The sequence below is a fragment of the Leishmania major genome, chromosome 21, assembly GCF_000002725.2.
Source record: "Leishmania major strain Friedlin complete genome, chromosome 21".
NCBI lineage: Eukaryota > Euglenozoa > Kinetoplastea > Trypanosomatida > Trypanosomatidae > Leishmania > Leishmania major.
Window position 1 is genome coordinate 410,927 of NC_007262.2, and position 24,074 is coordinate 435,000.

The 24,074-nt window shown below is 62.6% G+C and overlaps 5 protein-coding genes across 5 annotated transcripts; all 5 read left to right on the top strand.

Moving 5' to 3' along the window:
- Positions 1-515: 515 nt before the first annotated feature.
- On the top strand, positions 516-6,665 carry LMJF_21_1000 (hypothetical protein; the record flags this gene model as incomplete). The annotated part of the gene is made up of 1 exon (XM_001683000.1): positions 516-6,665. One exon carries the CDS (start codon positions 516-518, stop codon positions 6,663-6,665), a length of 6,150 nt encoding a protein of 2,049 aa, XP_001683052.1.
- A 1,294-nt stretch (positions 6,666-7,959) lies between these two features.
- On the top strand, positions 7,960-9,372 carry LMJF_21_1010 (putative epsilon tubulin; the record flags this gene model as incomplete). Its single annotated transcript, XM_001683001.1, has 1 exon — positions 7,960-9,372. The coding sequence occupies one exon, from the start codon at positions 7,960-7,962 to the stop codon at positions 9,370-9,372; it is 1,413 nt and encodes a 470-aa protein (XP_001683053.1).
- Positions 9,373-10,129: 757 nt separating this feature from the next.
- On the top strand, positions 10,130-11,014 carry LMJF_21_1020 (putative dynein arm light chain; the record flags this gene model as incomplete). The annotated part of the gene is made up of 1 exon (XM_001683002.1): positions 10,130-11,014. The coding sequence occupies one exon, from the start codon at positions 10,130-10,132 to the stop codon at positions 11,012-11,014; it is 885 nt and encodes a 294-aa protein (XP_001683054.1).
- Positions 11,015-12,828: 1,814 nt separating this feature from the next.
- On the top strand, positions 12,829-15,273 carry LMJF_21_1030 (conserved hypothetical protein; the record flags this gene model as incomplete). Its single annotated transcript, XM_001683003.1, has 1 exon — positions 12,829-15,273. The coding sequence occupies one exon, from the start codon at positions 12,829-12,831 to the stop codon at positions 15,271-15,273; it is 2,445 nt and encodes an 814-aa protein (XP_001683055.1).
- A 2,274-nt stretch (positions 15,274-17,547) lies between these two features.
- Positions 17,548-23,913, top strand: LMJF_21_1040 (putative kinesin; the record flags this gene model as incomplete). Its single annotated transcript, XM_001683004.1, has 1 exon — positions 17,548-23,913. One exon carries the CDS (start codon positions 17,548-17,550, stop codon positions 23,911-23,913), a length of 6,366 nt encoding a protein of 2,121 aa, XP_001683056.1.
- Between the last annotated feature and the right edge of the window lie 161 nt (positions 23,914-24,074).

The following is a 24,074-nucleotide window of genomic DNA, read 5'->3' on the forward strand; positions in this document are numbered from 1 at the left end:
CCTCTCCACCTCTGTCGACTGCGCGCCCATGTGTGTCTCCTGTGTGTGTGTGTGTATCGAGCAGCGATCTTCCCTTTGGTGGCCACACACGCACACGGTAGCCTTCGTCCGCACATACGTGTACACAGCCACGCGCGACACTCTAGCCACTTGAACGTAGTCTCTGCCTCTCTTCCCTAGGCGACTGTACCCGTGCTGTGCATGGCAGTCCTTGACCCCACTCGACTCCATTCCTTCCTTCCTTCCCGTGCTAGCAGACCTTCGCACACCCCAACTTGGGCACTCCTCTTGTTGATTGGATTCCATAGACGGCACAGAATAGACGACACAGCACACCCGTCCCCCTCCCACCCTTTCTTCCTCCAACCTTGGCGTGCCCATAAGCACGCGCACACACGCACACACACACACACACACCCATAGACTGACACATCGCACATTGACGCGCTCCGTTGTGCCTCTTCCATTCTTCGATTTTAAACGCCTACCTCTGCTTGGCGCCGTCTTTGCTCTTCATGAGCGAGCACACAAGCACCAATGCTGACTTGCTGCGCATGTCTTGTGCCGACCTCGCTCCACGGGGGATGTTGGCAGCTGCGCCGGTGACGACAGCCGCAACGGAGCTGGCTGCATCAGCTCCTTGCAGCGCGTCTGTCGCCGCTGCACCGTTTGTGCATAGCCTCGTTTCTACGCAGCGGGCATCCAGCCATGATGTAGAACCGTATCGAGTTTGCCGAGCACATGTGGACCAGCTGCTGGAGCTGCAAGGGGAGCAGATGGGTCTTGCTCAGTCCTTGAAGGCCGTGCTGCGCGTCGCGTCCATGCATGCGACACCGGTCTTCGGTGCGGATAGCACAGCCGGTGCTTCACAGCAAGCGAGCACCACCAAACTAGTCATGGAGAACGCCGAAAACATGTTTTCGGACTGCCACGGTTGTAGCAGCAGCAGGTCACGTCAGCAAAGGTTGCCGAGTGCCAGCGCCGAAGCAGGCTCCCAACTTGCACCAACGCCGTCATCGTTGCCATCGTTGGCGTCCTCTGTTACGTCTCTCGTGCACCGCCTGCATGTCCTCCAGCGCGAGTCGGCCGAGTTTGCCGCCACCCGATGCCTGCCTGCACTTGCGGAGCTCTTCGCCACCTTTGAGGCGTACTGGGTCTGGAAGCGCTCTTCGATGTGCGATGGCGATGTGCAGGAAGAGAAGGAAGCCAGCACCACAGCTGCCACTGCGAGTTCAGTTTCCGCAAACAGTGCCATGGATGGTGCTCCGACGGCGAGCCAAGCGACTCAAAAACGACTCAGCCAGCAGCAGCGACCGCCAACGCTGCGTCAGCGCTACGATCAGGCGCTGCGTGTTCGTGACGAGCTCCTCAGCTTCCTGCAGCTACACGCGGAGGCGGTGCGTGCGTTGGATGTCCAACTGGAGCAGTGGTGTCAATGTCGTGGCTCTGAGCCAGCGACACAATCTGCTAGAGAGTGGCTAACAGCGAGCCCTACGGGCACCAGTGGCGCACCTGTCGCCGTATCACATGATGTCGACACACAGGCCCACACCCAGCGGTGCGAGTTTGAGGCTTATGTCTGTCAGCTTGTAGAGGTGGCACAGGCAACACACCACATCGCGCAACTTCTACAGGCTGCGCTACGGGCGTTGTGTCGTCCTTCTCCGCACACTCCTCGATCCTCACTCAAGCCGAGCGCGGATGCAGTGGTGGAAGACGAGGGCCTCTCCAGTTCTTCGAAACAGCCACGACAGACGGAGGTGAATGCAGCCCCCTCGCCAGGTTTCCACGAGCGGCGGTTTGGTCGGCTGCAAACCCGATCTTCGGTCAACACAGGAGGGCTGGCCCACGTTCGCACGAACGCGAAGCGTGTCCGAGCGCATCCGTCGACGGAGGGCAGCGGCAGAGTATCACTGTCACAGGCACCTCACACCAGTGGCACTGTGGGACGGCCAGAGTGCGCCCTCCACAGTCTGTCGACTCCCGAAGCTCGAACCCTGAGAGGATGTGCAAAGCCGGCGCCATGCAGCGACGCCACACTGGCGAGCGGTGCTGTGGGCGACGCACAATGCTCCTGGATAGATACACTGTCGCCGCTCACTCCTCCTCCGACCGCTGCAACGGCTTCAGTGAGCCCGTCATCATCTCCACCACTCCCAATAGAACACAGTGCGCCACATCAGCAGCTGCGGAGACAGCGACACGGTCGGCGCCGACTGTCATCTTCACCGGGTGCCGCGGCTCAGGCGGAGGGCAGTACTTCGCCAGATGCCGCCTCGTCCACTGCCGGTGACGTCTCGCTATCGCCACTGACGGTGCAACGTGGCGATGCCGCCGTCGTGCCTGTGTCCTCGAGGGAGGAGAGCGCCGACAAGGAGCCTCATTGCCCCGCTCCAATGCTTTCCTTTGCCTCTCGGCTGGGGGGGCCAGGCGACGCAGAGGAGGACAGTGGTGTCGAGGCTGCGGTGACGCCTGTCGTCACCATGCGCCCTGCAGCCGATAGATCAGCGTCGTGCAACCTTGGCGACGATGTAGCGAGGCACTTGAGCGCCGATGCCGAGCATCCGCCATGGCCGAGGTGCCACAGTTTCTCTCAAGACGGTGCTCGGTCGCTACTGTGTGAGTTGGCCTCAGCCTCAGCCGATGCTGCAGCCGGCGCGGGTGAGCCGCTATCCACAGGCCCTCAGCCACCCGTTAGCCGTCGCCGCGACGTCCCTGAAGTGCTCGCATTCGCCGACAGCACTCGTGAGAACTTTGCAGAGGTGACGGCCGACAGACAGGGCGCGACGGCCGTGTATGTGCCACCACAGTCCGAGCAGCCAGCGAGCTGTCACGGCGATGCTTCAGCCGCTGCCCTCACACCTGTGATCGTCAATGTGGCGAGGAGCGAGGAGGGCCACGCGGCATCACAGCCCTTTCGATCCCCGGCCCCTCCGCTGCAGCGCGCTTCAGCGACGTGGGCATCTGTGTTCCACACCACGAGCACGTCTCTGCACCTCCTCTCACCGCGATCGCTTTCGATAGACAGTTCCGCGGGCTACCGTACCACACGCGACGAATGCGGCGGTGCATGCGAACAGGGCCTCTCCCGTGTAGTCCGCGCGGCCTCGATTCCGACATCCCTGCGGCCGCGACTGCATCACAAGGGGGCATCGCAGTCTTCCTTGTCTGCCGCACCGGTGCGGGCCCCCGCCGATGTTGCAGGAGGTGCCCAGCTGGCGCGTAACACCACGGCGTTGGTGTATACGCCAAGTCACGCACCGCCGAACGAACCAGAGGGCGATGGCGACGCAGCAAGCATCTGCTCCGCCTCGCGCACCGTAGACCCGAATTTCTACACAGCGCGTGTCAGCGGTGCTGGCGTCTCGCCACCTCCTGCCCTTGCTGCCCCCTTTCATGTGTCTGCGAGCTCTGCAGGGCTGGAACCGTTGCCGACACCGCTAGAGCAGACACAGCAGCCCGCGCAGCAGCAGGGACGACAGGCACACCATGCACAAGAGTGGGACCGCACTTTCAGCCCCACACCCCTGCCATTGGACAGCCTTGAGAAGGAGCTGGATGAGGCTCAGCAGCGTCTTCAAGCACCTGCACTACTACCGCATAGCTCACCGGCGTTCTCCGCCAGCAGCGCGGCGTCGGACAACCACCCTGCGCCCTGGCCGCAGCGCCGTTCGCTGGAGGATCGCGTGATGCTAACCATGCGAGAAGAGCTCAAGGCTCTGCGCGCAGAGCAGCGTCATAACTTACACAAGATGCGCAAGTACGTCAAACACACGCTTGAAGAGGTGGCTGAAGCGGTCTCGGCGGTGAGCAGCCGCAACCACAGCAGCAGAGGCAGCAGCTGCGCAAGCAGCCGAAGTCAGCGCCCTGGGGCAGCACACAAGGGGAATGACAATGACGTTTCTGCCTCTGCAGGAGGCGCGAAGGTCACCGTCGCGGCAGAGAAGCAGCGACACGCTTCACATGCGTTAGAGCAGGCCCATGCCGAAGCATCCACGACATCGAACGAAGTGGCAAGTGCATCAGCTTTCATCAAGTCGAGCAGCAACTCAGCGACTCTCCCTTCTCGACTATCGACCGCCCAGCAGCAGCGGCAGACGGCGCCTGCCGCGCCTGCATCTCCGCCTTCGAGGGCAGAAGAACTGCAACGTTCCTTGGCAGTAGCGGAGGCAAAGGCAGCGCGGCTCGAGCAGCTCACTGTGCAACTGAAGAAGCGGCTGTGGATGGCGGAGCTGTCGCGGCTGTCGCCCACGTCGGCGACACCAGGGGCCAGGGAGCGGACAGCAGCTGCAAGGCACTGCCTCAGCCTGCGCGATGCGTTTGTGTACGGCCTCTCGAGTGACGCCGGCGACACAGAGGACGATGACGGCAGCTGGGCCAAAACCGGGCAGGCAACCGGAGGTATGGGCTATTCTGACGAAGACGGCTCGGCTGCTGATGGCGTAGCAGCCGAGGAGCGGGCAATGCTGTACCTGGTAGACCGCGAGCTGGGCTGCCGCACTGCGTCGGATGCCCGCGCTCACTCTCAGCGTCGCCCGAGCGCACCTCGCCAGACGACGAGTGAGGTATATCGCTCTTCGCGCCAGGCGTCGTATGATGGCAGCCGCTCTTCTTCCACGGAGCACGAGCGCTCGCCCAACATGCGATGCTTCGAAGGTGACACAGCCGACCACCTTGGGCTGGCAGTCACCTCGACGGCTTCCGCAGACATCGCCAGGCGATACAGCGGCCGCCGACTTTGCTCGAGCTCTGCAGCACCCGTCGGCACTACCAGCAGCACGACGGCAACGCGGTCACTCGGCATTCTTCAGCAGCGTGCGTCCATCTTTCAAGTGCTGCGTCAGAATCAAGCTGCAAGGGGCGCGCAGTCAGCTGCGCCGACGGGGCAGCAGCAGCAGAGTGAACGCTCTCGGCTCCGTCCACCATCACCACCACCGCTGCGACACTGCTCTGCAGGTACAGCGACGGAAGTCACTGCGGAGTTTACGGCGTCGGCGCAGTCGACAGCGCATTCGCTGCCACCGTGTGCGGCTCAGCAGCCTCGTCCGCATCCTTACAACGCAGGCGCCGCGTCGAGCAGGTACGATAGACAAGCAGACGGAGGAGCGGCAGCTGGCTCTCCGAGACAATCTGCCTCCCCACACTACTACACCGCGATCTCTGGCGGCAGCGACACCGGCTTTGTCTCAGAGGCGGGGCTGCACTCATCCGCCTCGGCCACCGCACTTCACGCCGAGCAGGTGTTGCAGAATGCGAGGCGGCTCCTACAGAGTCGAAGTGCGTCTCTAGCTGCTGGGCATCACAGCATCAGCGACAACTCGCGCTCCAGTGCGTCGCTCTCGGGTGGCTTGCAGGCGGCCTTCACTGCCGTATCATCACCCAAGACACGGGAAAACGCTGGGGATCACCGTTCTGAGATGTCTTATCACCACGGAGAGGGTGTAACAGGAGAAGCGCCTGCTGCCCGTGTCGGCCGCTGCAGCCGGCCAGGTCAGTGGGGTGATTGCGTGGAGCAGCTTGACGGTGCCACACCTCCTCCACGTGCCTTTTCGGCCCCCGCTCTGCATTCTGGCATGACAGACGCGGCCATGGCTTTGCAGCGTGTCAGTGGCTCGCTGGACCATGGCGCAGCCAGCATCTCCGCGGCTGTCGGTGGACATGGGCCGCGCTCGCACTCTTCGTCGCCGGAGAGCGCCTACCACGGCTATGATACATCCCCATGCTCTGCCGTGGCGTATTCCACCAGCAAAGTGCCGCGTGCCCCTTCCCCATCCGCCGCCAAAGCCGCGCCGAAATCGACGGCGGCGGGCCCACCGCTGCTGATCGACGTGTCTCATGCGACGACCAGTGTGACGCTGGCAAGACACGCGCAACAGCGTGTTGACAGCGCGACGTCGCCCATCTCCCGCGAAGGTGCTGAGGCCAGGGCAACGGCGGGCCGGGGAGAGCGCGGCGCCTACATCCACAGCGACGTCGGCTTGCGCCATCGCGAGCGCAGCGCACGCACCGTCACGACTTCTATCGAGCGCGACTACAGCCCACCGTCGGACCGCACAACGGACACACGTAGCACACGCGGGTTCCGCAGTTCTTCTTCACCCTTGCATGCTGCTGCAGCGCAGCATGTGCATGACAGCCGGCAAGAGGCGCCGGTGCCCCTGACATCGCGGGTGGGTCAAAGTGCGAGTCGCCGCACCTCTTGCTCAACGTCATCTACACTTTCGTGTGGCTCTGCTCAGCAGGCGTTGCTGGACACGCTGGAAAAGCAGGCGTCCACTTTGGCAGCAGCCCTGGACCACCTTCAGGAGCAGCAGAGGCAGCTGAGGGAGAAGCATCAGCAGCTGTCGCTGCTGGCAAAGCAAAGATCCCTCGTCGTCTCTGCGCCTGCACCATCACAGACGTCTCGTGGCGACTATCAACGCACCGCCGGTGCTGCTGCTGCTGCTGCGATGACAAGGAAATCGTTCACGCGTACTTTCAGTAGAGACCGCGGCGGCAACGCTGCAGCGGCAGGGACGTCTCACGCCTCATCGGACCTTCACCATCTGCTTGAGCGATTTGCAGCAGCGCAGACGTCTTTGGCCGAGCGCGAGCGGCGAGTACGAAAGGCGTTGCGGGTGGTGCAGCGGCAGCGGAGTGCCCTGTCGCGTGATGACCTCCTCTAGGGGGTGAGGGACTCTTTGCACAGGATGCCGTTGCCCTTCCCTGTCTATTCTCTCTCTGCGGCTTGCTGAGGCAGGAGGGGGGGGGCAGAGTGCGTTCGCGTGTGCATGAGTCTGTGTCTGTGGACGAGTGCCTCCCCCCTCCTCTTCGCTGTCCTGCATGCTCACAGCAGCCACCCCGCCAAGCTACGAGAGGGGGGGGGGGAGGGGCCGCGGCGCCCACGCGCGCGTACGGGGCACCCCCCTGATCACAGTGACTTCCCGTATACCCCTGAACTTGGAAGCTCTCGCGTTGCCAGGGCGCCCGTTCATATGTGTGAGCAATGCATCTCCCCTACACACACACACACACACACACACACACACACACACACACAGGAAGGTACGGGCACACGCAGTCGCGCGAAGACGGTTTTTACTTGTGTGTTCGCGTGTAGCGCAGAGGCGTTTCGAAATCAAGCGGAGGAGGATGCGTGTGGGTGCTACAGATGGACAAGGAAGGGGCCGTGCGCTGGTGGGCGGCGTGTGGGTGGGGGGAGGGAGAGGAGGGATGCGACGGATGCAAGACTGCCTCTGTGTCTTCCCTGCGCGCCTCCTGCCCCCTCTCCCTCTCTGCGTCTCCCTCACCCACATTCCCTGAAGGCTTGCGGACTCTGGCAAGATGGCCCCTCATCTTGGTCTTCTCCTCGTCACGTCACACCTGTCGTCCTCCCTCCTCCCCAGTGCAGCCCACTCTGTCCATGTTACTGACCCATCGACCGCACGCCACACACGCACACACACACACACACACCTGCACACCCCTTCAACCGTACACTTGAACTTATTCGTGCGCGCCTTCTCCTCCTCTCCCTCCCTCTCTACACGCTGCTCTTCCTTCACCATTCTTGTGCGAGGTGGTATACGGGCACATACGCACACCGGTGCTGCAGCGCAAGGCATCCACGGCCGCCGCTTAGAATCGACAGACTGATCACGTGCGCTGTTCGGCACAGTTGACCGTTGTGCTACCATTCCTTAGACACGCGCACATAGACGCATGCACACACACACACACACACCAGCATCAGCGCCCTTCTCTTTCTTAGCGTGGCTTGCACGAGTCTGCGTATCACGTACTGTGTCTGGTGCGTTGAAATCACCTACTCACAGACGTTGTCGCTACCGTGGCTGCTGCTGCTGTTGCTGCTGCAGCAGTCGTTGTGGTGCTCGCTGACCGGGGATCTCTCTCTGCGCAGCTCTCCACCTTGCCGTGCGCGTGCGTGTGGCCAGCGCTGCTCAAGGTCCCACCTTCGTCATGCCCCGCGAAATCGTGACGGTGCAGGTCGGCCAGTGCGGCAACCAGCTCGGCCAGCGCTGGTTCGATGTCATGCTTCAGGAGCACAAGGCTTACCCGCATTTTCCCGAGGCCCGCGACGCTGTCTTCCTCGAGGCCATGAACCACCCCGGCCGGCTTAAGGCGAGGTGTGTGGCGGTCGACATGGAGCAGGGCGTTCTGCACGCAATGCTGCGTGGTCCGCTGAAGGACATCTTCGACGCTAACTTCTTCGTCTCTGACGTCAGCGGCGCGGGCAACAACTGGGCTGTGGGGCACATGGAGTACGGCGACCGCTACATCGACGCCATCGCGGAGTCGGTGCGGAATCAGGTGGAGCAATGCAACTGCATCCAGTCTTTCTTCTTGATGCACTCCCTGAGCGGCGGCACCGGCTCCGGGCTCGGCACGCGTGTGCTTGGCATGCTGGAGGACGAGTTCCCGCACGTGTTCCGCATTTGCCCGGTCGTCATGCCATCCGAGGTGGACGATGTCGTAACGGCGCCGTACAACAGCTGCTTCTCGCTGAAGGAGCTGATCGAGCACGCGGACTGCGTGCTGCCGCTCGACAACGACGCCCTGGCGCGCATGGCAGACCGCGCCCTCAGCAGCAGGCCCCAGGGTCGTGGCGTGATGGCAAGCAGTGTGCCGCAGCCGCAGGCCTTCTCGGCAGCGAAGCCGACCGACACCAAGGGGCTTCCCTACGACTCGATGAACGGGCTTGTGGCCCAGCTTCTGAGCAACCTAACCTGTGCTATGCGCTTCCCTGGCCCCCTGAACATGGACATTAACGAGATCACGACAAACCTAGTCCCGTTTCCGCGGCTGCACTTCCTCACCGCTGCGATCGCGCCGCTGAGCGTGTCGAGCAAGCACGCCGCCGTTGGGCCACGTACGGTAGATGCGATGATCACCGCATGCCTGGACCCGGGGCACCAGTTCGTGGACGTCCGTCACGGTCAAGGAAGCGCTGTGACGCGAGAGGCCGGCAAGACTCTAGCGACAGCGCTCATTGCACGCGGTCCGCAGACAACCGTCGGTGACCTCACCCGCGGCGTCGGACGGCTGCGCGAGCAGATGGAGATGCCGTACTGGAACGAGGACGGCTTCAAGACGGCTCTGTGCGGGGTCAGCCCGCTGGGTCACAAGGACTCCATGCTGCTCCTCGCCAACAACTGCTCCATTCGCGGCAAGGTCGAGTCGATGCTCTCCAAATACGAGCGGCTCTACTCGGTCCGCTCCCACGTGCATCACTACGATCAGTATCTCTCCGATGCCTACTTTGTGCATACAGTGGAGACGCTGCGCACGCTGGTGGACGACTACGCGTACCTGGACACGGCGGCGCCGCCGAAGGACTTGCCGCGCAGCATGAAGGATCTCATCTACTACTAAGTCTGCCATGCGCACAGGGTCGAAGGGAGAAGAAGGGGGCGGGGTGGGCTGGAGGAGGAGAAGGAGGAGCGGCTTGGTGGAGTCCGCTGCACATCGCCTTCGCCGCCGTGCCGTCTCTTCGCTTCATGCCGCCCCTGTACACTGCTGATTGCCCATGTGAAACATGCAAGATGAACCAAACCAACAGAAACCGTCGTACGAGGAGTACACGGCAGTGATGGGTGCTGGGGCTCAGGGGTGTTGTGTGTGTATATATGTGTGCTTGTGTGGCTGAGTGGGGCAGCGCTAGCTATGCATCTTGTGCGGAGGCTGAGCAGCGCGTCTTTCCTGTCCTCTTTCCCCCGCTCCTCCTCACGCGTGTCTGTGTCTGTCTCTGTGTGGGAGTCGCATATGTGTACGCCGGCCTCGATCACAAGTGCACAGCTACTGATGACGCTTCATTTTCTTGCCCGCCTCCGTCTTGGCTGCGCTTCTCTCTCCCATACGTCTGTTCCGCATGCGCACGTACTCGCTTGCACGTCCGTCCACGCGACACACACACACACACACACACACACACGCATACATGCGCGCGCAGAGTAACAGCGCAGAGCAAGTTGCCTCTTGTGCCCCCTCCTCTTTCCTTAAACGGTCACGCCCACACCCACAATACACCACTACACCGCTTGGGCTACTCACTGGCGGGGATTGGGCAATGCCGTCTGTGTGCGCCGCGCCGCCTGCGCCCCGATCATCCTCGTCGACGGCAGTGGTGGCAATGAGGACGGGCAGCAATCGCCGCCACAACAACGGCAGCATTGGCGGTAAGATCGAATCGAATAGCCCCAGTGTAGCCAATCTGCAGGAGGCCATCCTGCAGCTGCTTCCACAGCGCGCTAGCGAGGAGGATGCCGCGGCGTACATCGACGTGAGCGGCCCAGTAGACGCCAACCAGACGCTCATCCGCTACGATATCCCCTACGCGCCCAGCGACCCTAAGCGGTCGCTGAAGCTGCGCAAGAGTCTCGGCCTAGGCGCCGAGGAGCGCGTCGTCGACCCGAACGTGCGCGTCGTCATTGACAGCTTCATCACGCCGCGTCGATGGGTAGATGCGTCGACGGGGGTGGTTTGGGTGCAGCACGCTAGCCCGTTTCCGTCCTCTCGTATCGACGCCGCGGAGACGCAGGAGCGCCTGCACGCCCAACTCGAGGCTCACCAGGCGCGCCGCACCGGCACCAGCCCCATCCGTTCGCTCCTTGTCGCCGAGTGCATGCTGGAGGTACTGCGCCAAGTGACGGCGGAGTGCTGGGAGCGTGGCCTGCTGCTGCTGCACGTACACTCGGAGCGGGTGGCAGCCCAGGCAGCACATCGACGCCTTTTCGAAAGTCGTGTCGGCCATGCCTTCCGTCTTGCCCTAAAGGGCGAGAAGGACGTGGCGAAGGTGGAGGAGGACATGGCTGCGCTGAAGCAGCGCGTCGAGCTGCTCGGCCAGGAAGAGGCAGACCTGCGACGCCTGTGCAGCGAGTTCGAGCAGCGTGCCGAGGAGCAGGTGCTCATCGCGAACAAGGAGCACAGCGACGCCCTTACAAAACTGAAGCGGGAGGGTGTTCAGAAGCGGGCACAGTTAGAGCAGCAGCTGGTGATTCCAGCAAACTTGCAGTAGCTGGAAGAGATGGGAGGCCGTGCGTGTGTGTGTGGGGGGGGGGAGAAAGAGAGAGGCCAGAGGAGGGCCGCAGGAGAGGGTGTCGGTGTTAGGGGCGTGTGAGGGTCCCTCACCTAAAGCGGCCCCCCTCCCCCACGTCGCTTGCTCTCCCTTTCGTCTCGTCAGCTCTTCTCCTGCCACCTCCGCTAGTACCACCTTCTCTGCGATTGTCGAAGACGCGCTCTTCACGTTTTTTACTTGATGCACCCCTCATCCGACATGCGCGGCAAGAGAAGCGGGAGGGGGAGAGCCTCCGCTGCAAAAGCAAATGTGGCGAGGGTAGGGCAGGGTAGTCACTGCGCGGGGCGGAGATGGAGAGACGGCGCAGCCCGTCCCTCCTCCTTCCTCCTTCCTCCTTCCTTCCCTCCTACCCCACGCACACACACACAGTTTTGCAGCCGATGAGATTATGCCACACCACGCCATCCAGCATACTCGATGTACGACAGCAGCAGGATGCGTCTCAGTGCCTCATCCTGTTTTTTGTTTTTCGGACACTCACCACCACCACTACAACCACCCTAGTTCTTTGCGCAGCTCATTTTGGAATGGTGAAGAAAGTCTCAGACCTCCGCCAGCAAGTCTCCACTACCACGAAAAAGAAGTCGCGAACCAAAGGACGCGCAGGAGCGGCAGAAACACCGAGGGGGTCGCGATGGCCCCATCCACGTGGACATCGACCTTGCCACGCCTTCATAGAGAGGTGACAAGGATGGATGTCGGTGCAGGAGGTGTGTGTGTGTGTGTGTATCCGTGCGTGTAAGCGGCGCAGCCCGAGGGCCCTTCGTTCGACGTTTTGGCGACAGAACAGGACGGACTCGTTTACACGTCAGCATACACGCATGTGCCGCTCCCCTCTCCGCGCCTCATTAGGCGCGAGGCACGCTTCCCTGCGGTCTTCGCCTCTGGAGGCGGTTCGTGATGCACCCGAGCCATCGCGCTCTTTGCCGCATCTCTTCATCTCTCGCTCCACCTCTTCTTCACCTTCGCCTCTCCGTATTCGCGCCGCTCGACAACACACGAACGCCGTCTCATGGATGCACGTGCGTGCAGTCCCGTCATGAGCGCCGCAGCAACGACTACTACTGCTACGACGACGATTTTTAGGACACTGCCCCAACAGTGACAGAGCACCGTTGAGCGTGTCAAGTGTGTCTCTACCTCACTGCCCGTGAGTGTGTACTACACGGTGCCGGGTCTCTCCCAAGACCCCATGCCCCCTCCAGCCTCTCCTCCCTCCCTCCTCGTACACTTTTGTTTGTTTTACCGCTTGAATGATAGACTTCTCTTTTTCTTCTTGGTGTGGCCGCCATCTTTTCGACCCCTCCCCCTTTCCTGGTGTGTGTGTGTATGCTTGACCAACGCCCACCCACCACAACGCATACACACCGAGGCAGGCCCCCCTCCCCCTCCTCCCTCCCTCCTACTCCCTCCTCCTTGGGTCTGTCTGTGGGCCTCTCTGACTCTTTCCTTCTTCCTTATTGTCGCTCCTTCGCGCGGGCTTCTCTCCACACACACATACAAACATACACACACACACACACACACACACACACACGCACGCACACTCTCTCCTGCGCCGCTCCTGTCCGTGTGGACATCATTGCGTTTTTGATTCCGTTCTACCTTCGTTGTTTTCTCGCGTGCGCCGGAAGACCTCCGAGCTCCCATCGATCCAGAGGCCTCGCTCGTCCACTTCAAACGCACGCTCCCTCACTTAACTCCCCTTGCCGTCACCACCACCACCACCACCACCACCATCCCCCCTTCCTATCATGCTCCGCGAGGCCCGCAGACGCAAGCAGCAAGTGGCCGCCAAAATCGGACACGAAGAGTATATCTACCGCCTTAATGGCAACCCCTTTAGCCATCAGGAGGTGATTCGTGTACGCCCGCAAGGCGACCTCGATCCGCGCCGAGTGCAAGCGGCGGGCATCAGAGTTGGGGTGAGCGGTGCCAGAGGTGCCGGTGGGCCAAGTCGACCGCCGTTTGCGGTGGACGACGACGCCAACTACAGCGATGGCGGCGGCAGAGGTGGCCGCCTTGCCCCGTTGAACCCCGGTTTTGGCGCACCTATCAATGGGCCCTCCAACGAGGCTGTAGTCCCGTGCAGCGCCCCCGAAGGCTGCAACGGCGGCACTCCGCGCGGCACAAAGTACGCTGCAGCCAACTACGCCTCCCCCTACGGCGGCGGTGGTGGTGGTGCGGGTGGCCATCCGCACCCACTCGTGTCGCAGGGGCAGCACATCGTGAGCGCCTTTACCCCCGTAATCCCAGCCATCACGCCGGTCAGGGACCTGCCCGCTCCCCTGCCCGCGGTGTACAGGCCAAAGCCACCCCTCACGTTCCACAGTGGCCCGGCTTCAAGCGCAGAGGTGCCGCCTCTCTCCCTCACGCCGTTGCCGCAGCATCCGGCGCCATCGCAGGTGTGCTACCCCTCCAACGAAGCCGGTACACCGAGGCCTGCGGTGGCGCAGGTGTACTTATCACCCGGTGAGAAAGGCGCGGGGCGACCCAGCACAAGCCCGACGGTGCTGCCGCCGCTCAACCCAGACGGTGGCAACATCGGTGGTGGTGATCCCTTCCCCACCCGCAGCCCGCGTCCGAGCACGAGCGGAGCCGCCTTGGGTGGCGGCGGTGGCTTCCTCATCAACGGCGACGGCCTCTCTGCTGCTGAGGAGCGCCACCGCGAGAAGATGGCGGCGCGCCAGCGTGCCGTTGAGCTGCAGAGGGAGAATGCACGGCAGATGCTGGAGAAGCAGCAACGCAAGCAAGCAGAGCGGGAACGGGAGATTCAGGAATACCACCTGGCCGAGGAGCGACTGCGGCGGGAGCGGGAGGAGGTGGCGCGGCGCGAGCAGGCGGAGCTAGATCGCGAGAAGCGCGAGAAGGAGCTGAAGATGATGGCGCCGCGCGCAGCGCAGGCGATGTTGGAGAAGCAGCAGCGCGAGACGCAGCAGCGGAGAGAGGAGGAGGCGGCAGCTCGGCGCAATAGAGGGAGGGCCCCAGCAGCCCTGGAGGCCCCGGAGACCCCAGAAATGGGGAAGGAGGCTCTGAAATCGACGGCCCTACCGCTACCCACGTCTGCCAACGTAGCCTCGACCAGCCTCCAGTCGCATCCGCCAGCGAATCACCTGTTGCCACTGGCAGCGCCGTCCGTTCTGCTCCCTCCAGCCTCGGCGCCTGCTTTACCCTACCTCGTGGACTTTAACTTTGGTAGCGGGCTTCGCCGTTCGCCGCAGCCATTGCCGGCACCTTACTGCTACCCGCCCGCCAACATGTGTCCGCAGGCGGCTCTACTGCCCAACGCAGACACCCAGTCCATCCGTAGCGAGCTGCGGCGCATCACGAACCTGCTCGAGGAGCAGCAGCTGCAGCAGCGACGCGCCATGGATAGCATCAGCGTTGGCGCCAACGCGGCACCGCAGCCATGCTACAGCGATGCACCACCGCCTTCCACTAAAGCCGGGGCCGGCACGTACCTCACCACTGGCCAGCCGTCGCCTTCTATCGGTGCTGGCGGCTCAGCCCCGGTGATCACGGCGCAGCGAAACAGCGCGGCACCGTACAGGTCTTTCGCGACAGGCGGTACGCTGCCGCCACCTCCACTTGCCACAGCGGCACCGCCCGCTCCACCCTCGTCTGGCGCAGGCGCACCGTCGGTAGGCATCGGGCCGTGGCAGGGGCTCTTGTCCCCGTATGCTGGCACCTCTGCGGCCGGCGCTGGCGGCAGCCTGTTGAACCCGCCGTCCAGTTCCATCCCGCCGTTTACCAGCTCCATCACGGACAATGAACCGGAGCTCTCCACGGAGCCGTCCCGGTTCATCGGCCCCTTCAGAGCACCAGTGAGTGCGGTGCCGAGCCCTCCTGCTGTCCCCGAGCCGGGGGTGACGTTTGCGGGGGCGGACTCTATGGCGACGAAGCGACTGCCACCATTGGTGCATCATGCAGGTGCCGCTGAACCCGGCGCAGAGCACTGCGTGGCGACCCCACCGCCGGCGTCGACGGCCGCGTCATCCCGCCTCTCCCCAGTGTCGTCGGCCTCGGCGCTTGCGCCGGCACCCTTCTCGATGCCAGGGATGAACTCCCCAACGAGGTCGCCAAGGGTAGAGGGGCTCCCCTCAGTCCGCCATAGCTCCCCTCAGGCGACGGAAGGGCCGAGGACAGACGCGGACGAGGGCGAGACAGCGAGGCGAGTGAGCGAGTCGCCGATTTCGTAGGTGGGAACCACCTACACGGACGCAGTCCAGCCCCGAAGGTCCTCCTCCGCGGAGTTGTCGGAGGAATAGAGGCCGAGTGCATGGCCCATCTCCATCATTCCTTCCCCTTCTTCGCTTGCATCTCTCTTTCTCTCCCCATCTTGTTGCAGTGAAAGTAGATGCATGTACAGCGCATGATGGCATAGAAGAGAGGTGGCAAAGACGAAGGCGTGGGGTGAGTGCGGATGCATACGGCGTGCGGTGAGGGTTTTTGTGTTTCCCTTTAAGAAGGAGCGCATGTCTTCATGGCCACGACGCTCGACTGCGTCGGGTTTTTGGCAGTGGATGCGGAGCAGGAAAGCAAGAAAAGGCGGGTGTGACGCAGATGTCGCTGCGTGAGCGGATGCACTGGTGTGACGTACGCCACCGCCAGCTCTCTTTTACAGCTGTTGTTGCACTCGTTTACGGTGCTTCGCTTTGCGTACTCCCCCGCCTGAACAATCCATGCCATCCGCCCCCGCTGCTCCTTTCCTTGCCATCCCTCTCGCCGTCTTGGACCTGCTCCGCGCGGGTGGTCTCTGTCTTTTACGAGTCTTTTGTCGCTGCAGCTGCGCACGCGGACGCCTCTCTCCCTTTCCTCCCTCCCTCGCTTCTCTGTTGCATCCTCTACATATGTGTGCATCTTTAGCTTTACGAATGTATACACACAGCCACGCATGCGTGCCGATGCGTCTGTGAGGATGTGTGTCTGTGAGGCGATACAGTAAATCGGTGCCTTCTTTTGTCACCACGAAGGTGAGCGTGAATGGGTGGATTATACGATACTGTGTTTCCGTGTGCGTGTGCTCTGCTAGTCCCTCGCGTTGTGTGCGGGCATTTCTTTTTCTCACGTGTCTGTTTGCCCATGTTCATTGCTCTCTCTCTCTCTCTCCCTCTGCAAATGTATATGTATGGATACATATGTATGTGTATATGTATATGTATATATGTATGTATGTATGTATGTATGTGTGTGTGTTTGTTTGCTCGCTTGCCTCCCACTTCTGTGTCAGCTGCACCTCCGTTCTCTCTCCCCTCTCGCCCTTTCTCTCGGTTTTGAAGGCGCAGTAGCGGCAGAAAGGAGGGGCGAGAGGGAGGCGGCCGTAGTGGGTGGGGGAGCAAGTGAGAGCAAAGGCGGATGATGGTGATGGACAATCCTAGACGGCGAGACGACAGCAGAAAGAGGTAGGAGCACGCGCAGCAGCAGCAGCAGCAGGAGAGGGACTGGCTTGAAGGTTACATATACATATACATATATATATATATATACATGTGAAGGACGAAGAACCTGCACTCGACAACCCACATGTGTGCGTGCCATGGGAAGGGCGTTTTGAAGAAACGACAGCACCACGGGCACCGCTACACCCACGGCCCTGCATATTGAGGAACGCATGCGTGGCAACGACCGACCAAGCGTGCTCTATGCCTCCACCGTTTCCCTTCCTTCCTCTCCATTGGCATCGGGGGATGACGCGTGCACGTACGCGCAGCCGTGTGCATGAGCGTGCGTGCACGTGTGCTCAAGCTTATGTGCCTCTCTCCTTTCCTTATCCTCCGTCTCTCCTCCCAGTGGTGTGCCCTTCGCTTCCTTTTATTTGTTTCCTCTCTCTCACGCTTGCTCCGCTCTGTATGCACCCACACACTCACGCATGCGCACACGCACGCCCGCACACGCACTCGAACCGTGTCTGCAGCAACTCAAGGTGAAGCGAGGTATCGTGGTGGTAGTCCGCATAGAGGCGTACGACGTCCTGCATGCTGCGATTGCCGCCACCGCTTCCTTTCATCTCTCTCCCCTTTCCTGATTAGCGAAGAGCAGGGGGTGCGCTCGGCACGTGCCATTCAGCCTGCGTACTTCCGACCGCTGTCGTCATTGTTCTCCCCGCCATTTGTCGATATATATATCTATCTATACGCACACGCACACACACCCATACAGGTAATTAGATCAGGCGGTTGCTCTTCATCTCCCCTACACGCACTCTCTTCCTTTATAGCTGGTTTCACTCTCACTGTACTCCCCTTTGGTTTCTGTGTGTGTGTGCACGTCACCTGGCCTGCCTTCTCGTTGCGTCGTCCTCTTTAACGTTGCTTGTCTTTCGGTCACGCACGCAGAGCTCTCCTTTTACTCGTTGATTCCTCCTCCTTTTGTTTCTGCGTTTGTTCAAAGGCTGCACGCCTGCCTTTACTCCTTCCTGCGTGTCGCCACGCATCCACTGCACTCACCTCCCGAAGGGCCATCTCTCAATCACCATGGGTCGTGGTGCAGCACAAGCGGCGTACCGTGATGACGGGCACATCTTTGTGTGTGTGCGCATCCGCAATGTGCCACAGAACACGGCTTGCTTAACCAATAACGGCGCTGCTGCGACGAACACCCGCGCCTCCACGGTCGCGCGCAAGTCAGTGCTGCGCGAGGCGCAGCGGATTTGCGTGTCTGTGGTGGAAAATGTGGTGGTGATGCATGACCCCGCGTCGATCGACGACGCCCCCACTGTCGCGAAGGACGGCAACAACGTCGTGCAGCTGCTGACCGACCGCGCGAATCACGCTGGCGCTGCTCGACACTCTCGCAAAACTGCTGGTGGTGGCGGCGCTGCTGCCGGCGCGTCTGGCACCAGCTCCCGCCGGACCGTAGGTGGCGCTCGCGCTACCACTGCCGGCGCCGCCCGCCTCGTGTCCACCAGCACCGCCAGCTACTACGAGTGTGACCATTGCATCGCATCGATGGAGGAGTCGCAGCTGCTGGAGATGCCGTTGATTCGCACAAGTGACTTCCTTCAGCCGCCGCCGTACGGGACGCAGGAGGAGGTGTACCAGCGCACCGCGATGCACGCCGTCAAGGCCGCCATAGACGGCATCAATTCGTGTGTCTTCGCCTACGGTCAGACGGGCAGTGGCAAGACCTACACGCTCTTCGGCGACACGACGAACATTCGCCGTGACGCCGGCGTCGTGCCGCGCACTCTGGACGACTTGTTTGGCCGCCTGGAGGCGGTGAAGCAGTCGTACCGGAGCGACAAGGTGACCGACTACTCGTACCTTGTGCACCTCTCCTTCTACGAGATCTACCAGAACGAGGTTTATTGCCTCTTCTCTCGCCAGGGCCCACTGCGTGTGCAGTTCGTCCGAGATCTGACGGGGAAGAAGGAGACGATGATCATCCACGACCTGCAGCAGCAGACCGTGACCTCGGCCGAGAAGGCATACCCGATGATCGAGATGGGTCTGCGCCGGCGGCAGACCGCCGAGACGGGCATGAATGCACACAGCAGTCGCAGCCACGCCATTCTGCAGATCCGCGTCGCCCAGTACCGCACCAACCCCGACGCGCGAGAGACTGTGGAGCACCAGGCGACGATCAATCTGGTGGACCTCGCTGGCAGCGAGCGGCAAAAGACGGCGAACACAAGCGGGACGAACCGTGCGGAGGGCATTCAGATTAACCAGTCACTCGCCACACTGGCGCGCGTCATCAACGACATCGCGAGCGGGGCGAGGTTTGTGAACTACCGCGACTCGTTGCTGACGATGGTGCTCAAGGACAACCTTGGTGGCAACAGCAAGACGTTTATGATCGCCAACATCTCGCCCATCGCCTTCAGCTACCAGGAATCTTGCGCAACCCTCACATACGCGAAGGACGTGCGCAAGGTCCGCAACCGGCCGATGGTGAACAAGACCTTCCAAACGCGCGCGAACCTGCTGGAGCAGAATACGATGCTGAAGCAGGAGAACGAGAAGCTGAAGGTGCAGATGGAGATGTGGGTGAGGAGCCTGCAGAGTGGCAACCCGCACGCCTCCGTGACAGACATGGTGGACTTGTTGCGTGTCCGGGGCGGCGGCACGGCGGAGGCTGGCGACCATCTGCTGCTGTCACCGCCGCGGTCGATGGCGCAGGTTGTCGAAGCGGAGCAGCGTCGTGCCGCCGGTGTACCGTTGGCCGCAGCCGGGTGCAACGAGGCTTTCCTGACCGCCATCAGCAGCGGTCTGACAGCGCCGCTGCTAATATCGTCCCACCGCAAGTACACGAGCGTGGCGGGGATCGGGGGCTCGTGCATTGAGGGCGGCACCGTGCGCGTCTCCGCACTGGTGAAGGAGACGATGGAGTTCCCGCTGAGTCATGTTCTGCACCCGCTGCCGACGATGGCGGCCGGTGACACCTCGCACACCACCGACGAGGACAGCCATGGTGCCCAGAAGCGGCACATCACCATCCCGATGAATGCAGACGCGAGCTCGCTGGGGTGCGCGAGTGGTGAGGCCACGCAACGGTCGGACGCCGCAGGGGAGGCTGCAGCGACGGCGGGGGAGGTGATGGGCCTGGGGTCGCTGGTGCTGGAGCGCGTGGCTCAGCGCTCGTGCGAGCAACGGTACTATGTCCACTTCAAGCCACCCACCACTGCTGAGGGCCTCTCGCGCCTCATCGACGTCCAGGTCAATGGCAAGAGCATCGGGGCGAAGGGTCGGCGTGAGCTGCACCACGGCGACGTGGTCTGCGCCTACCTCGAGGACGCGGCGAAGATGGAGGCGGCGGCGGCCAGCGCCTGTCTGCACACCCAAAGTCTCATCTCTTTCCACTACGTCGACCTCAACACGCTCTCGCGTGGCGCGAACGCGTCCATGACCGGCATGACCAGTGCCACGCTTGGCCAAATCGCGGTCTCGGTCGACCTCCCGGCGGACATGGAGAACCTCACCTTGGAGGGCATCAAGCAGTTGCAGCGCGACAACGCAAAGCTGCTGGACATGGTACGCCAGCAGGCAGAGACGATCGACTACCAGTGCGCCCACGCCAGCACGTCGATGATGCAGGCAGAGGACCTGCTGGGGGGCATCTCGCCGGTCGGCAGCCCTGGCTCCGGGTCGCCGAACCCGCGCTCGCTGGAGCCGAGCATCTCAGCATCGCCGCCGCCGGAGACACACAAGATGGCCGTTGCCCTCGAAGCCTTCCGCCGCGTGTCCGTCTCCCCCTCCATCCGCGGTGGCTCCGTCATGCCAGCTGACCTGGAGGCGGACGAGCTGCTGCGTCGCGCGGCAACGCAGAGCGAGTCGAAGCAGCGCCTCGACAACGCCGTCCGCGAGAACCAGAAGCTGCATCGCACCGTCGTGTCGCGCAACGCCACTCTGGACGCGCTGGCGCGACGCCTTGCCGAGCTGGAGGCTGGCGGGCCGCTCAACTCGCTGAACAGCCCATCGCCGTCCTCTTCCTTGGCGTCTTCTTCGTCGAACACCAGCCGCTCGGCTGATAGGGGCGACAATAGCGAGACGCTGGCCGGAAGGCGCGCTGATAGCGGCGAGGACGACACCGATATGTCGAGGCGCACAGGGGGCAACCGTGGCAGCCTCACATGCGTGTCCTCGCCTTCACAGATGCGCGCCGTCTCTGCGCAGCGTCGGGGCGAGGAAATTGTCGAGACCGACGAAGATGACGAGCCCCGGCCGGAACCCATCGGAGACGGCCAGAGGCGCATCGTGTACGAGAACGCTGAGGGCGCACGTGAGCGCTATCAGGCGGTGGTGCGGGAGCGAGAGCAGTTTGATCGCATCCTCGAGCTGGAGGCTCTCATCGGTGAGCTGCGCGAGCGAATCAGCGAGCTGGAGAGCCGCTTGCGCTTCTCCAAGGACGAGACGCTGGAGCAGCAGATGTTCCGCGAGCAGGCCGAAGCAGAGCGTGACGCACTGCTCGAGGAGCTGGCGAACGCGCGTTGTGAGAACTCGGCGTTGCGCCGCGAGAACGTCAGCCTCGAAGGCTTTCTTGCCAGGGATGAGCAGGCGCTCGCGGACGCCGCGCGCCTCGCAGACGAAGAGCTGGAGCGGCAGACCGCCGTGCTGGCCGACCGTATCAAAGCACTCAAGGCGCTCTCCCGCATGTGGAAGCAGCGCACCATGAAGTATATCGCGATGGGCTACGGTGCCGGCAGCGACGACAAGCACGTCGGCAGCGCTGGGGCCGCGCACCTTGAAGCCATTCCATGGGACGACCTGCGCGCCGCAGAGACGGCTGCCATAGCGAAGCGGCGCCTTGGTGGGGGTGACGCGGACGCCTGTCCGATTGATGTGGCGCAGGCCATCGACGACTTTGAGAAGTCCACGACTGAGGACAACGTGCGCGCACTCGAGTACGCGTTGCTCAACTTTGAGCAGGAAAACCAGCGGCTGCTAGACGAGATCCGGCGCATCAAGGCGGAGCTGGACGGGTTCAAGGGCCTCGTTGGGCGCCTCCGGGCGGAGAAGGCGGAGGCAGAGAAGACCCTGGCGGACGCGACGGACTCCACCGAGGAGGAGCGCCGCCGCATGCAGCAACTTCTGCGCAACACCAATGCGCAGCTGGAGGAGGCGGAGGAAAATCTGAAGCGGACGCAGGCTCGCCTGGATGACGCGGTGGAGATGCGCGAGAGCAATAAGCGCAAGGCCGTGCGAAACAATGAGCTGCTGCTGTCTCAGCAGAAGCGTACTATCGAGGAGCTGGAGACGGAGCTGTGTCGTCTGCGTCGCGACCATGCGGCCAAGGAGGAGGAACTCACGAACCTGACACGGTACATGCAGGGGCGTGATGCGCTCGGCGGCGACGGCGTGGCGAAGAGCTGCGAGCTGCGCTCTCGCATCGAGGAGCTGGTCAGCGACTCGATGGAGGAGTACGATGCGCCGAACGGGTACTCGGTGTTCCCTGCGGGCTTTGAGTTCTCGGACGAGATGGTGTCACTCATCCGCATTTGCCTCCGTATCTTGCTTGACCGGCTCAAGATGGAGCTGTACGTGCTCAACGCGCAGAGCGTGCATAAATACCAGCTTCTGATCCACGCTGTGAAGGCGCGCACGGAGGCGCACTTTCACACCTTCATGCACCAGCTGCGCGACGCCGTCTCGCAGATGTCAGGGCGCATGTTGCGGCCTGGCAGCAAGTGGGGCCTGTCCGAGTCGGACGTCCTCTCAACCCTCGTTGATCACCGCCGCCGCCAGGTGGGCGATGCGCTGAGCGGTTTGCTGATCTGGTATGACCACTGGGACAACGCCCCCAAGACGGAGCATGTTGCCTACATGGAGCTGATCCGCAACGCCGACTGCATCATGCAGATGGCCCGCCTTGTGCGCCGTGAGAGCCTCCTGAATACGAATGCGACGTCCACCTCGCTGATGCCGATCCCCGGCAAGAGCGGCACAAGTGACACCTCGCTCCTCCCGGAGTCGTCGCGCCGCAATGATAAGACTGTAAAGGGGAGCTGCAAGATTCTCTCTCGCCTTGCGTCGTCCACCCGGCAGAGCAACCTGGCGCGCGCCGTGAATCAGTTCTCAGCGACGCCTTCACGAGCCACGATCACCGGCCGCGAGGACGTCGTCGGCGCTACGCCGTGCCCAGTGGAGCAGGGCGCAACCCCGTTCAGCCGCAGCGCAACGGTAGCGGCGCTGGCACTCTCGCAAAGTATGATCCCCTTTAGCAGAACAGCCACTGGCACGCACACCAGCGGGCACCAGCCGCCATCAGCTGCGAACCTGGAGAGCTGCTCGCTCTTCAGCCGTTGTCCCTCTGGGTTTCCGCGGGTGTCCGCCACGACGGTGACGGCTACCGGCCTCTCGCCTCGGCCGAACCCGTCAACGGTCACACCTATGCGACCCATAAAGCAGGCCACGAGCGGCGGCGCTGCGACGCCTGCGGCTGTGTTGGCAACCGGTGCGTCACCCGCCGCTCTGACAGCAGCCGCGCGCGCCAACTACTCGCGCATGGCCTCCGCGGGCGTGCTGCCGGTGTTGGAGGCGGATGTGGCTTACGTGGCGAACACCGACGTCGCCGAGGCCGTGTCCATCAGCACCTATAACTTCTCCCGTCGCATGAGCTCGGCGGCGGGGGCCGGTGAAGGCGCCGCTGCCGACAAGGGCGAGTCAGTGCGTCGGCCGAATCACCTCTTCTCCCGATGCCAGACGGCGATTCCCCACACGTCGGACTCCGTGCAGCAGCAGCAGCAGCGCGCACTGCGTCGCCAGAACTCTGCCACGCCGGCCTCGCCCAAGGCCCACAGCAGCGCTGGTGCGACTGGAACGCGCAGGCAGGTGAGCCGTGCAAAGGCAACGGAGGCGTTTGCGAGGTCGAAGACGCACTACACAGTGCCGAAGTCGACCGCAACGCTGGGTCGACCAAGCCGCCGCAGATCCGGCGTTCGGGTCAGCACCAACAGTAGCACTCGTAGCGCCGGCAGCCTCGGCGGGGGTTCGCTGCATGCGCGGCCATCCTCGTCGCAGCACAATGCGACGCGGCGCTCTGCCCTCTACAGTATTCCCACAGCGGAGCAGGCGCGCGGATCCGGCAAGGGCTGTGCGAGCATGCTGAGCAGCAACGCCACCACAAAGCCGTCTGCGGCGGAGATCTCGCTCTACAATTTGGACGTCATGAAGTCGCTGAGGGAGCGAAGCACGAGCGACGTGAACCGCCAGGTGACAACGGACAGCAAGCCCAGCTCGACTTCGAATAGAGTAGATCTCACGAATATCAGTAGCGTGCAGCCGAGGAAGGGCATGGTGCAGCGAGCTTCATCGTCGACCGGTACACGCGTGAGCGCTGGCCACGACACCACTCCGGTGGTGCCGAGACTCGATTTTGGGGCCCTGGAAGGAAAGCACTGAGAGCACTCGCGGAGAGTGGCGGCTCGATTATTCTTTTTTTTGTGCTGTGTGCGTGTCGGTGTGCGCGACTGTGGCTCTGTCAGTAGGGTGTGTCTTCCAGAAGAGGAGTGTGTGGGGCAGGAGGGGGGAGAGAGAGCGAGTGGCGCGTGGCGTGTGGTGCT